The sequence below is a fragment of the Aotus nancymaae genome, unplaced genomic scaffold (assembly GCF_030222135.1).
Source record: "Aotus nancymaae isolate 86718 unplaced genomic scaffold, 86718_ANA_hifiasm-v0.15.2.pri h1tg000032l_0, whole genome shotgun sequence".
Classification (NCBI taxonomy): domain Eukaryota; kingdom Metazoa; phylum Chordata; class Mammalia; order Primates; family Aotidae; genus Aotus; species Aotus nancymaae.
The window spans coordinates 16,593,925-16,608,876 of NW_026988445.1; the positions used below are offsets into that span (position 1 = coordinate 16,593,925).

Genomic DNA, 14,952 nt, shown 5'->3' on the forward strand with positions numbered 1-14,952 from the left:
GCTGTGCAAGCTGTGTTCACGTGGTACATCCCGTTTCCATTCCCCAGGCTCCCTTCCGACTGCAAAACTCTGCCATTCTCTGATGTGGGAGATGTGACTCAAGGCCACACCGTGCACTTCTCCATAAAGCCGCCTCCTGGACCAGCTGGGTTTCTTGCCTTCTTCCTTCTGAAGCAAGCCTCTCTCTCCCACTGGGCCCCATGAGTCCACTCGTGAGTCCACTCATGAGTCTGCTAAGCAGAGGTGCCGCCTGAGTGGAATCCGCCAGGCCCCAGAGGTGCCGCCTGAGTGGAATCTGCCAGGCCCCAGAGCTGCCTCTGGGTCTGCAGGAGCGCAGAGTGGGCAGAGGGCTCTCTCTGCTGTTTTCCATCAGGGTGTGTCCTATCTCAGTCTAACAGGGAGGTGCCCAGAAAACAGGTGGAGGTGAGGGCCACTCAGTCCAGGGGCCCTCTGAGCTGTTCCTTCTTGACTGGCACACAGAGCTCGTTCCTTCACTTCCTTTTCCATCCACTGCCGGGCCCAAGCTGGCCTTCCAGGGAGCAGCCATGCCTTACTTCTACCGAGCTCCAGGGCCCCAGGCACACCCAGTTCCCAAGGACGCCCGGACCACCCACTCCTCAGGCCAGAGCTTTGAGCAACTGAGGCAGGAGTGCCTGCAGAGAGGCACCCTGTTTGAGGATGCAGACTTCCCAGCCAGCAATTCCTCCCTGTTCTACAGCGAGAGGCCGCAGGTCCCCTTTGTGTGGAAACGACCAGGGGTGAGTGGGGCAAGTGGGAAAGGAGCACGGGTGACACCGAGGTCAGCAGCCCGTGGGGAGGGTGGCGAGCTCCTGGGGAGGAGGAGGTGGAAGCAGCCCGTGGGGAGGGTGGCGAGCTCCTGGGGAGGAGGAGGTGGAAGCAGCCCGTGGGGAGGGTGGCAGGCTCCTGGGGAGGAGGAGGTGGAAGCAGGGGCGCAGGGAGGGGCCAGCTACACTCAGTGTGACCGAGGTGCATCATCCCAGTCTACTGTGGAAAGTTGTGCAGTTTGGAGGCAGGAAATGATGTCCCTTTCCTGGGATGCTCTGCAGGGGGGACCCGGGACATCTGGCTGCACCCTCTTCCCTGCCCCAAGCTCTCTGACCTGGAGTCGGAGCGGATCTTGTCAGCAGGTGATGGGCATGAATCAAAACCTTGTCCACAAGGACAGGCAGTGCCCCGCCCCCCCGCCGGTGTGTGGTAACTGAGATCACGTGTGAACAGTGCTCCGTGGCTTCAGGCCCAGAGCTGAGGGTGCTCAGTGTGGATGGATGTTTGGCTCAGCAAGTTCTCAGCAACTGTGAGACAGATGGAATACAAAACAGGAACGTTCTCCCCAGAACCATGCATCCCCCTTTCCCAGAGATCGGGGTGAACAGTGCCCCACCCCTGACAGTCTGGAGGTGGCATCCCAGGAGGCACCAGCTGGTCGCTGGGTCCCAAGAGGCGCCAGCTTGTACCTGGGACGCCATGTTAATATTTGCAGTGCTGGGTTAGTCAGGGCTCTATCTCTGACCCGGCGCCAGCTGGGCTGGCTTCCATTCCCTCCAGGTGGGTACAGGCCTGGGAGTGGCTCCTGTGGGGTCAGGTTGCTTTTGGGCAAGGAGGGGTGGTACAAGGGATGCTGGTCCTGCAGGTGAGAGCCTGAGCGCCTGTCTCATCCTGCTGCTCACTTGTCTCAGGCCTATAGTCATATCACAACCTCCCTGAGCCTCAGTCTCCTCACCTGTAAAATGGGAACAATGATAACTAACGCAGGCCAATGGCCAGCGCACAGGAGGTTTCCAGTACATTACGGCTATTGTCACATTATTACTATTACTGCTATTGTTGTCGTCATTGTGAAGATGATTAGTCTGAGTCTCATCTTACGTATGAAGAGCAAAGGACTGGCCATAACCACCTCCTATCTCCCAACGTTAAAATAATGTTGATGATTTTAAATAGATGCTTTTTGTTTTGTAATGCACATACACAAAACTTCTGGGATCTTCAGAGGCAGGACCAAAGTGAACCTGAGCTGCTCTTTCTGAAGTGGTGAGGGTTTTATTGCTATTTCCTGTGGTAAGCAGTGTGGGGTGTATGTGTGTGCATGCAGTCGTGTGTGTACGTATGTGACTGTGTGTGTGCATGTATGTGCCTGTGTGTGACTGTGTGCATATGTGCATGGATATGCATATGCATGTGTGTGTGGGTGTAGGTGACCATATGCATCGGCACGCAGGTGCCTTGATCTTCACCTGCCGGGTAATCGATCCCTCAAGCTGCTGTGTTTGTGGGGAAACAACAGTGAGCACTTAGTGGCCCTATCGGAGTTGGGGTGAAAGCTCCCAGGCACCTTCCTCACCACAACCCGAAGCCACGCTATGATCGGTTTTGGTTCTCTGCATATGGCCAGTAGCAGTGTGAGGTCAGGGCACTGGCAGATCACCTGGGGTTGCACTTAACGGACAGGACTAGTAGATAATGCTCTGCTAAGTAAGAAACAGGACATTTCCAAAATAAAAAAGCAGAAGTTACAAGACATAAAGCGGTGACCTCTGAGAGGCTCCACCCACACCCCTTAGGTCTCCCTGTCTTATTTCCAGCCTCAGCACACAAACAAATGGGCGTGTGGGCAGCTGCCCCAGGCTGCAGGCTGTTGGTGCATTTTTAACTGTGGGCAGAGATTTCCCTGCAGTTGAAGTCGGGAGCCCTAGGGAATAGAATTCCAGAGAAGTTAATCTCCTGGGTCCCCGGAGATCAGAGCCCATGGCCAGAAGCAGCAGCTCTTTCTGTTGGATCCAGCGTGTCGTACAAATGTTAATGTTCTCCACAGGCACTTGATATGCAAAGGTTGGAAGCACTTTTTCTCTTCCTGAAAATGGGGACAATAATGCAACTTACACGGTCCTTGTGAGGGTCACCTGCATTACCATGGGTAGAGCACTTAGCAAAGAGCCTGGCCTGTAAGTGCTGGTCCTTGTTCTTTCCACTGCTGTAACCGTAACCCAACACCATCGTCTCCTGATTCTAGGAGGGCCCCAATATTTTTTTTATTATTCTTTAAGTTCTGGGGTACATGTGCAGATCATGCTGGATTGTTACATCGGTATACACTTGCCATGGTGGTTTGCTACATCCATCCCTCCATTATCTATATCAGGTATTTCTCCTAATGTTATCCCTCCCCAATCCCCCCACCCTCTGCTATCCCTCCCCTAGCCCCCCACCCCCTGACAGGCCCCGGTGTGTGATGTTCCCCTCCCTGTGTCCATGTGTTCTCATTGTTCAACACCCACTTATGAGTGAGAACATGCGGTGTTTGGTTTTCTGTTCTTGTGTCAGTTTGCTGAGAATGATGGTTTCCAGATTCAACCATGTCCCTGCAAAAGACATGAACTCATCCTTTTTTATGGCTGCATAGTATTCCATGGTGTATATGTGCCACATTTTCTTTACCCAGTCTACCATTCATGGGCATTTGGGTTGGGATCGCAGATTATCATTTTTGCAGTCTGTACAGATATCACCTAGTTTAAAGTGTAATCTATGCTCTACAAGTCACCTACTTTTTGTCAAAGTTAGAATTCTCCAAGATAAAAGCTGGACACACAAACCAGCATGGAGGGCATCTTTGTCTCCCCTTCAGAAGTCTTCTCTCCTGGGGCCAGGACCACCAAGGCCTGCCCAGCAACTCTAGAGTCCCAGATCTCAGCAGCAAGGGGCTGTCTTCCTTACTATTAGCTCCTCTGGCATTGCCCCAAATGCTGGGTAAGGCCTTAGTCCACACATCAGAGCCCTTGATACACACAAGCCCCTGCAAAGATGTACCCCCGACCTGCCACCCAGCGCATGACCCTGTACCAGCCCTCTGTCCCTTTCTCATCCCCTGTCTGCATCCAGGCTGGACCCTTTATTGATCTTCACAGGTCTACTGTGTTACTGTCATTCCCCTGGGCTCATTTTCAAAATCTGTTTGGCCTTTCCTTTGTTGCAACTGAGATTGTCCCTTTGGTCTGGTTCTCACTCCTGCACCCCTGTCTGTTTCTTATTTAGGGGAGTTAGGGGCTTTGCATCATATCTTACAGACTTCTGTAAAATCAGGAGCCAAAGGGCTAGGGATGAGCATGGAGATTCTTTGTGCAGCACAGAGGTGCACGGGGTTGGAGGGTATCGGGCCCCAGGTTCCCCGCAGACCTCTGTGGCTGGGGCATTGTTTGCCGTGGGGCTCAGCATTCTGCAGTGCATGTCTCAGCAGCCCGTGGGACCACGGGGCGGGGCAGCTCTCCTCCCCAGCACCACCTTGTTGTCAAACACAGCTGTGTTTGGGGAGGGTGGGCAGAGCACACAGCCAAGGGGACATCGGAGGGCAGTAGACAGCCAGACTTGCCTTCAAGGGAACCCAGGGCAAGGAGTACACTGAGGGGGGTGACTCAGGGAACTGGCTGGGAGGGGCTGAGAGCAGAGAGGGTGTTAGGCTCAACCTGGAGAGAAGGTGAGATCACCCCCAGGTCTCATGCAAGGGGCTGTGTACCTGAGTGTAAGTGGGTGCACAGAAAGAGGAGGAAGGGGTATCGGGTAGGGTCTCCCAGCCTGATAGGGAGCAGCCACCATGTGGTCCAGCCCTCCCTGTCTGCCTGTACCCATCTGTTTTTGGCCAGGCAACTCCTCCCCTACTTCTCAGTGTAAACCCAGGACACCTCCCCAAAGGTGCCCACACCTCTCTAGCCCATGTGAACAACCCCCCAGCAGACTGTGCGTGGCGTGGCATGTGACCACAACTTCTCCTGCATGGTGGGCTTGCCGTTCCCTGTGCTGCTTCCCTGACCCCCAGGAGGGCTTGTCAGTTGTTCTGGGACAGCCCCAAAGGCCCCACAGCCTCCACAGTGCTGGGCACACGACAGGGACTGACACACAACTATGAACGGCATTGCCAGACCTTGCTAGAAATGTGGCTTTTCTTCACTAAAAGGCCATGCAAAAGAAAGAAAGAGGGAAGGAAGGAAGGAGGGAGGGAGGAGGGGAGAAAAAGGAAGAGAGAAGAAAGAGAGGGAAGGAGAAAGGGAAGGAAGGGAACGAAAGGGAGGGAGAGAGGGAGGGAGGAAGGAAGGAAGGAAAAGAAAGAAGGAAAGAAAGAGAAAGAAAGTGGCCTTCCCCTTTGTAAGTTATTCACCGTGCTTAGCAGAGGAAAGTCTCTGTCTTCGGCTGAGCCCTGATGATGTACAAGGTAAACAGAACAGGTCCTGAAAACAAACATTCCGGGGTGGGCGGCCCTTAGTGCTCCAGGAAAACCACCTGCTGGTAGGGCGGTGGGGCGGGGAGGGCGTGTCTATGTGCCTCCCTCGGGGATTCAGGCATCTCCAGGCAGCAGTCCGGAGGTTTGTCAAGACCCCTGCAATTGAGATGCCTCTGATCGTCCTGTCACAGGACTGTAGCTTCAGGTAAACCCCAACCTCATGGCCTCCCAAACAACATTTCACAGGAACAAATGTGCATCCAGGATCAACACGCACGTGCAGGACACTCACGTATAGACAGTGCTCCCAAGTGCACATGCAACCAGCACACATGTGGAGCATGCACAGGCACACACATGTACCACACCTGGGCACACACGCCAAGGCGAGTCACAGGCACCTTGCACAGGTAGGCATGTGGCTTGTCAGCATACACACCACTCCCAGGCACCTAACCCGGGCCCACGGCCCAGCAGCCCCTTCCACACATGTGTCCGCAGACCCCCCTGTGACTGGCACATGTGCACACCAATTCCAGAAATACTGACCCACAGAGGGGCCGGTCACTCATCCAGGCACCTCCCAGTTTATACAAGATGGCTAATTTGTGTTTACTTGGTGGGAGTTTCTGAGTTTTCTCCTTTTGTGTTTTCATCCTCCTTGGTGAGATTTGATTTAAAACAAAAACAAATTCTAACCAATTGCAAGACAGGAGCTAAAACGTGGTGGCAGCTGCGGGCAGAGTCTTTAACTTCAGTACCTTGGGATGCCAAGGTGGGAGGATCATTTGAGGCCAGGACTTTGAAACCAGCCTGGGCAACATAGCAAGACCCCTATCTCTACAAAAAAAAAATTAAAAATTAGCTGGGCGTGGTGATTCACACTTGTAGTCCCAGTTTCCTGGGAGGCTGAAGCGGGAGGATGGCTTGAGCACGGAAGGTCGAAGCTGTAGTGAGCTATGATCACGTCACTGCACTCCAGCCTGGGCGGCAGAGCAAGACCCTGTCTCTAAACCTATATATATTTGGTATCCACTGGTGGGGAAGGGTTAAATAAAGAAAGAAATGGAGAAACTGGGTAGCTGGGGAGTGGGTTCAGTCCAAGGCCCCACCCTGTGGTGCATGTAATACCTTGTTGAAGCCCACAGAGGTCACAGAGCTCACAGCTGGGGTAGCCCTGGACTCCTAGCCCAGTGCCTGCATGAGCACAGGAATCCTCAGTGTGTGCCTGGATGTCCCACTTTATGGCCAGGTGCGGCCTGAGTCTCTTTGGCCAGAGGCTGGTGCTGAGCGCTGCTCAGGAGGCAGGACCTCTCCCTGGGGGAGATTTACCAAAGATGAGCCCAGCCTTGTCCGGAGCAAAGAGAGGTGGCAGCCTTTTACATCCACCTGGCCCTCCTGGGGGAAAGAATCAAGCACGGGAAAGCCCTCTGCCCCAAGAGAGCAGAGAGACCCCGAGCCCGCCCTCTCACGGTGGCTTGCAGCACGGTGGGCCTCAGCCTAATAACACTCTCATTCCTCCAGGAAATCGTGAAAAACCCGGAATTCATCATCGGAGGGGCCACCAGGACTGACATCTGCCAGGGGGAGCTGGGTGAGTGTGAAGGGACGGAGCATGGCGAGAAGGAAGCTGGGTCGCTGGGACAGCAGAGCAGCTGCAGCACGGGGTCCCTGAGGACCCCAGAGGCACAGGGCTGGGGGAGCAACACCGCTTTGGCCTCTGCTTCCTTGCCCCCTCTGAATGGAGTCCAGTGGCCTCAAGCCTCATGGAACCCCACAGAGGTCACGGAGCTCTGCATCCGTTCCTCTAGAGTCAGACGTGCCTGTGATGTGGGGCTCCCGGCCCCAGAGTCTACAGAGGAGAGTGACACCCAGCAGCATGGCCAGGGTCTCCGGCACCACCACAGTAGTGAACACCTGCATGCATGCCAGGCAGGCTGGTCAGCACGCCTCATTTCATTTTCCCAACCCACCCTCCTAACATCACAGATGAGGAAACAGAGGCTGAGGAAGGCTGAGTAACTTGTCCAAGGTCACAGAGGTGGGAGATAGGCAATCAGGGTTTGAACCCAAGCAGTCCAGCAGCAGAGCCGTTGCTGCTAACCATTATACACACTTCCTCTTGAGGAGCATACCCTGGGGAGCCGCTCCCAGCAATCCACTCTCCCTCCTGCAATTGACCTGAATGTGCCTCAAGGCACTCAAATTGGGTCCTGCATTTTAGGATTTAACCCAACTGGGCTGGGTTTACCTTTATTCTATCTATAAAAAAGAGAGAGAGACTTTCTTAAAATAAAAAAATGCCAGTGAAATCAGCCAAGAGAGCTAACCACTGCAAGCTTATGCAGACCCTGATTTTATAGCTGAGGTTGTCACTGTGGTCTCTTGGTTAAGAAAGGCCATGCTGGAACCTCCATGCTGAGCAACTAAGCTACCCTAAACACAAGATCCAAAGTCACAAACCTAGACTGATGATACTTAATTAACAGATAGACAATTGAGACAGAAAGAGAGAGGGAGAGAGAAGCAGATGGATAGATAGAAACATAGATAATAAGTAACAGACAGGTAGAAAATGGATGCATAATTAGATAGATAACTAGATCGATAGGTTGATTGACTGAATGATAGATCATACAAAATAAATAGATAACAATAGAGAGATAATAGATAAATAATGATAGGAAGGTAGGTGGGTAAATACATGCATGGATAGGTGTAGATGGATGATGGATGATAGAATTACAGTTGACTTGTTAACAACATGAGTTTGAACTGTGCAGGACCACTTATAAGTGGATTTTTTTTCAACAAAACACAGATAGAAAATACCATATTCCAGGCCAAGTGCGATGGCTAACACCTGTAATCCCAGCACTTTGGGAGGCCGAGGCAGGAGAATTGCTTGAACCAAGAAGTTTGAGACCAGTCTGGGCAACATAGTGAGACCTCATCTCTACTAAAAATTAAAATTGAAAAATTAGCCAGGCTTGGTGGTGTGTGACCATAGTTTCAGCTACTTGGGAGGCTGAAGTGGGAGGATCACTTGAGCCAGGGAAGTTGAGGCTACAGTGAGCTGAGATTGTGCCACTGCACTCCAGCCTGGGCAACAGAGTAAGACACTGTCTCAAATAAACAAAAAGGAAAAAAAGGAAGGGAGGGAGGGAGGGGGAAGGAGGGGGAGGGAGGGAGTGGGGAGGGAGGGACGGAGAGAATACACTATTTCAGGATTCGAAATCCGCATGTACAGAGGGCTGACTGGTATAGGCAGATTGCACAGGGCTTACTGTGGGACTTGAGTATGCACAGATTTTGGTATACACAGGGGTCCTGCGACAAATCCCCCGTGTATACCAAGGGACAACTGTATATATTCTAGATATAATGTAGACTTTTGAAAATGTTTATGTTCCGGTGGTCCTTCTCTAGGCGATCCTCCCTGCCACTGCCCACCTCTCCCCTTCCTCCTCCGCCTCCCTTCCCCTCCACCCTGTAGTCCTCCATTGCTGTCCAATAGGAAATCATTCTACTGGCTCCTTTGTTTTTCAGTTTTGGTTTGTCACATTGGCATAAACGTGTATTTCGAGTTACAACCTTATATCTTACCTTAGTGGATGGTTGATTCTAAATATTATTTTGTAACACTTTTACTACACCCAAGTACTGTACATGGCATATATATGTTATAAAGAATAACAAGAAAATGAACAGCCGTGACCTGTTGCCACCCACAATGAGAACTAGAACATCTGACTGGGTGCAGTGCTCACACCTGGAATCCCAGCGCTTTGGGAGGGTGAAGTGGCAAGATCTCTTGAGCCCAAGAGTTTTAGACTGGCCTGGGCAACATAGCAAGACCACATCTCTATCAAAAAAAGAAAAGAAAGAACTAGAACAGCATCAAGGCATGCTGTTATCTGCCCAGGGGGAGAGAGGTGAGTGTGAGGGGATGGAGCATGGCGGGAGGGAGGCTGGATTGCAGGATCAGGAGAGCAACCGCAGCAGGGGGTCCCTGAGAACCTGAGAGGCATAGGGTTCTCCCCTGCAGTGAGCCAAGAGCCTGCCACTATGCTCCAGCCTGCTCCTCCTTCTAGTGCGCTCTGCTTTGTATCACCCAGACAGCCGAGCAACATACTGACCCACAGAGGGCACTTCTCCAGGCACAGCTGGGTGGCCAGCCCCATCCATCTGCCCAGGCCCAACAGAGAGAAAAGCAATCTTGTTTTATTGCTGAGTTTTTTTCCTTTCTTTTAAATTGTATAAATAACATTGGCTTCTCAATCTCGCCCTCCAAAAGTTCAGGGCATTTCTGGCTGAATACCTGTGAGGTGTTGAGTTCTTAGGCCAGGAAGCAATCATTTTCTTCAACTGGGCAAAGTTAAAGCTTGGAGGAGAGCTGGGGAAGGTCAGCCCACAGCTGAGTTCACTCTGTTAGACTCCCGCTGGTCTGGCCGCCTGGAGCTGAAAGCAGACACTGAGTTTCTCCTTATCTTTGTATCTTCTGTGTGGCACAAGGTCTGCCACCCTAGAGGCACTTGGTAAAGTCTGTGAACAAATGGTCCTGCTGGCTCCAGCCATGTCACTTCCTAGTGGCATCTCTCAAAGCTGACCCGAGGCTCCCGAAGACCAGCAGATGCATTAGACACCAATCCTTCTGTACCCCAGCTAAGGCTGGGGGTGGCTTGTATTCTGCTGACACCTCCCACAAAGCCAGAACCAGGGTGATTTGGAAGTAGTTTCCCAAATGTTTGTCCCTGGCGAGTCTCTCTTGCCTGTGTAAAATAGCCAGAAAGGGGCCATATTACAATGTCTCAAGCCCAGTGGTACACAGTGCTTTCCAGAAATGTGAACTCAGAAACTGCCAGCTGAGTGTGATTGGGCTCTTATCGTTCCAATGATGTTGATGTTGTCTGCTGAAATGAATCTGGATAAAGCCGAGGAGTCCTGTTGGATCAATGGATCCTTTCAGATATCTGCTTACACAGGCAGCATCTGAGATGCTGTGGACACAGCAGACACGTGCCCACACTCAGTGTGGGCAGAGGAATTCACCAAGGATGTTTGACTTCACTTTTAGTTTTCTTCCAGAAGACACAGCTGGGAAGTTCAGTAGGTACCACAGAGGTACCACTATCTATAATTAAGCTGAGTCTGAGTTGGGACTGCAGGGGCTATTTCTAACCACCCTCCCAAGTACTGCAGAACAGTTTGGGCTGTAGCTACAAAATGCCTGCTCACCAAGCCCACGCTAACACTGATGTGTGCAGCCTTGGGCCTCTGGAAAGGAAGTTGCTGGAATTCACAGAGCTGATGCATCACGCTGCCATATGTCTGAAACCCAAGTAAGCATATCCTGTAACAGTGCCAAGAAGGCAACAGCTGTTTATGATAGACTGGGCAGAACAGCAGTCAAAGGAAGCAGAAGGGGAGGGGACTTGTCAGGGTCCCGTCTGTTTTTAAATAGGTAGAAAAGACGTGGCCACATCTGGAACTCCCCGCATCCCCTTCTGGCACAGTTTTCCTATTTGCTGTGAAATAGCAATGAAAACTGTGATTTATGCTTTCATTTTGCAGGAGACTGCTGGCTATTAGCCGCCATCGCCTCCCTTACGCTTAATCAAAAAGCGCTGGCCAGAGTCGTCCCCCAGGACCAAAGCTTTGGTCCTGATTATGCCGGGATATTCCATTTCCAGGTAAGAGGTAGCCCTGGGCCAGTGGGTTTACCTCTCTGGGCTCAGCATAATGCCGGATGCATTTTCACACTGCCTGGTAACCCTGGAAAAAATGGCATCAGATCTGTGTGACATATGGTCCTAAACCACGCCAAAGCCACACTTTATCATGGAATAACAGCGAAATACCTCCGAAGAATGTTAATGGCATTGCACGGCGAATCCTTATGGAACATAGATGTAAAACTGTAAGTGATGTTTTGGCCAGTCTGGAGGTCTACATGTTAAGGGTTTTATTTTTTGGAATTTCTGGTGCTTTAAGCACAAATTGACTAAACTGATTATATCTCCAGGAAACTGGTTGATTTCTCATAAACTGAGAGGGACTCCTTGTGGAAGAAATGTAAATTTGGAGATCTTGAGGGAGTTTTTTAAAAAATATTTTTTTATTTTTTAAAAAACAAAAACTGAGAAAAACACTAAAAAAAAATAAAAACTAAAAAGTATATTTTATTTTTTAAAAAATACAAACTGAGAAAAACACTGACAGCCGCTGCTGGAGTCCCGCGTGGCCCGCAAACCCTCAGTCGAGGTGCTCATCGGGCCCCCAGGAGACTGTTTCCTGCCCCTTCACCTCCACTTTCTATCCCTCCACTCTCTCATCCACCCCCATCCTTACAGAGGGTTCAACCAGACACTGAAGCTTGCCCCTTGTACTTACTTAGGCGGGTGACCTCAGGCAGTTTTCTTGGTGACACTAAGCCTGTCTACACTCATCTGAACAAAGGAGAGACTGACGCTTCCCTGCAGGCTTCCTGTAGAGCTGCGTCACATCACACGCAGGAGCCAGCACAGAGCCAGGCCCTAAGCCTGCATTCCTTTACCCTCTACCCCCGGCAGTGTCACCTTCTCCTGACTCACAGGCCACCACTCGGGGCCAGCCTGTTCCTTCCGTCCCTGAGGCCTGCCATCTGATAAGCAGAGGTACTTTCAAGTCCAGTCACCAATCTCACAGACGTGTTTCAAAGGCACAGACAGCAAGCAGGCCATGTGTAGTCAGGAAGCTCGCCGTTCCCAGGGGTCAGGCCTCCTGCACTGGCTGGGAACAGAGTCACTCTAGGATCTAGGGAAACTCTACGGCTGCTCTCCCCTAGACCTGCCACCGCCTGGCTGTCTCCGCTTCCTCCTGTGACTTCTGCTGAGACCACAGCCTTGGCTTGATGGTGTCCCCAGGAGCTGGCCTTTCCCCGGTCCTCTTGAACACACCAGGGTGGCAGTGTTGGGGGTGTTTAAGCTCAGAAAATCCAGCAGAACTACTGCCTCTACACCAGAACCACCAACATCTGATCTTGGGCTTCCCAAGGAAATAGTGTTATTGTCCCTGGAATGTCACAGCTGGGAGGGGCCTTGGCAATCCCCTGACCCAGTCCCCTCATTTGACCCCTGAGGACTCTGAGCCCCAGGGAGTGGAAGTGGCTGATCCAAGGTAAAACAGTAAGTAGCCAAGCCAGCTCTAGAACTCAGGGGTTCTGGCTCCAGCATCCTTTTGTGCCCCCAGAGGTCAGGTGGTGTGGGACTGACCTGTTGGTGCCTGTCAGTCCCACAACAGCAATACTCTGCCCGCTCCCCTCCTTGGCCTCCTGGGAAGCAGAGCATTGGAAATAAATCTACCTCCTTCACACTTCTCTTCCACCCCTCAGTCACAGTACAGGTGTGTGGGTGCTAGGAAGTTAGCAGAGACTTCTGGCCTGGCAAATACATCTCTCCTGACTCACAGGCCCCCTGAGCCAGCCCCTCTGCAAGGAAGACCAGCCCTGATGCTCCTCCCTACCCCTCCCTTGCTCAGGAAGCCCAAGGCCCAGGCCTGGACTTTAAACACCTATCTCAACTGCGCCTCAGTCCAATTGAAGCTGCGAATAGCCCCAAGAGTGGGAAGCCCCAGAGGGGAAGTCCAGCTGGGGCAGGTGACAGGAATCTTCCTTCACACACACACACACACATACACACACATACACACACCCTCAGCCACACTATAGCTGAGTCTTCTGATAGAGATTGAATCACTGATGCAGCAAGATGCTCAGGATGACACAGCAAAACTATAAATAAATGGCTCCCAAAACCACTGTGCCTACCTCCTCTTTCGACCTCTTTCTTCTTACTCTTCAAGGTTACCTTAGGATCGCTCTCAGACCAATTGAACCAGAAAGAATGGGGAGAAGGTGGGGCCCTGGAACATACACAGAGAAACTACACAAGGTCCTTGACTCATTCCAACCTCCCTCCTGTTCCCAGCAGACCACACACAAGCTCATGCACATGTATACATATGGCATACATATGCTCAAACACACACCTGTGTATATGCACTTGCAAACACGTGTGCAAACATGCATGCACACACCTGCAAACATACATATGCTTGCATGCACACAGTTGCACACGTGTGAGCAAACACATGCTTGCACAGTGCAATGTATAAATGAACCACAAACAATGCACATACCTGTCATGCCTGCATGCACGCACGTGTATATGCATGTGTGCACACATACGCATTCACACACACCCACACTCCCCTCACATCTCTTCACCTGGCACGTGGGGAATACCAAGTCCACCTGCTTCCTGTGTGAATGGCCAGTGAATCAGTCTTAGGGGCTTCACCTACGGGCGAGGATGGAGCAATGTTAGGAAAATTGGAGCTAGACCCTGAAACTGGGTGGAAGAGAATATCAGAGACTGGGTTATGAAACAGCGAAACCAAACCCCACGTTACCGTTCCCGCTTTTCCACAAAAACGACTTTCTTGTGAAGACAAAAACTAATGCAGAGCACCTTAGAGGGTCTGCCTGTGACTCCTGTCCTGCCTCCTCCCTCGCCCCGGCTTTGATGGGTTGACCCTGAGTCTTTGAGCTGATGTCAGTGGTTGGTGCTGGGTAGAATGCTCAGCTTGTAAGTTATGGACAAAGCCCAGGTGCCCCACCACGGAACCCATGTGTGATTTTCAAAACTACCTATGGGTAGCTTGGTCAGAGGGGATGCAAGCGAGAGGATGAACACTTACAGACAAGGCCTGGAGCTCCCGTGCTGCTGACTCCCATCATTTCCGTCTTTATCCTGGGCAACAGTTCTGGCAGCACAGCGAGTGGCTGGACGTGGTGATCGATGACCGTCTGCCCACCTTCAGGGACCGCTTGGTTTTCCTCCACTCTGCCGACCACAATGAGTTCTGGAGCGCCTTGCTGGAAAAAGCCTATGCCAAGTGAGTGATAGCTCTCCCAGCTGGGCAGCCTCCCGACAGGAGTCCCTCCACAGGCCTTTGTACAGAGTATCTAAGGGCTGGGGAGGAAACCGGGGCTCTGGGTTCACATGTGAGGCTCGCCATGACCCAGCCTTCTCAGGACTTGAGCAGGGTTGGAGGTGGCTTTCCTGTCGTGGCCTAGATGTGCCCATCTTTGGGAACAGTGGCTACATTCATGACCCGTTGTCTCCCTGGGTCGTGAATCTGGCCCTTGGAAGAGCTGGGAAGGCAAGCGGAGGGGAATTCTGGCTATGCCAATAGCACTTGGTGCCTCAGACTTCCTGTGGACACAGGCATGGCTCAAACATCCGGGCTATTGCCTACATGGATGTAGACACATCAATTGTCCGTCCCACAGGATGCTGCTTTTTATTTTTAAAAATATAGTGATAAAATGTATATGACATAAATGTGACCATGTTTAAGTGTGCAGTTCAGTGGCAGTAAGTACATTCACATTGTTGTGCGGCCGCCACCTCCATCTATCTCCAGAACTTTTCATCTCGCAAAACTGAAATTCTGTCTCTATTAACCAACGACTTCCTATTCCTCCCTCCCCATGGCCCCTGACAACACCACTCTACTTTCCGTTTTTATGATTCGACTAGTCTAGGAACCTCATATAAGTGGAACCAAGACATTCATTTTTTTAATTCTTTAAGTTCTGGGGTACATGTGCAGAACGTGCAGGTTTGTTACATAGGTATACACGTGCCATGGTGGTTTGCTGCGTCCATCACCCC

General features: G+C 51.5%; 1 protein-coding gene across 2 annotated transcripts in view; it reads left to right on the top strand.

Annotated features, from left to right (window-relative positions):
* Positions 1–436: 436 nt before the first annotated feature.
* The window catches only part of CAPN9 (calpain 9), a 52,633-nt gene continuing 38,117 nt past the window's right edge, over positions 437–14,952 (top strand). For both annotated transcript variants that reach the window (XM_064383469.1, XM_064383470.1), the window contains exons 1-4: positions 437–758; positions 6,758–6,827; positions 10,808–10,926; positions 14,037–14,170. In XM_064383469.1, the coding sequence (XP_064239539.1) occupies positions 546–758; positions 6,758–6,827; positions 10,808–10,926; positions 14,037–14,170 (536 nt within the window). In that variant the 5' untranslated portion in view covers positions 437–545. The remainder of the gene's footprint in view (positions 759–6,757; positions 6,828–10,807; positions 10,927–14,036; positions 14,171–14,952) is intronic.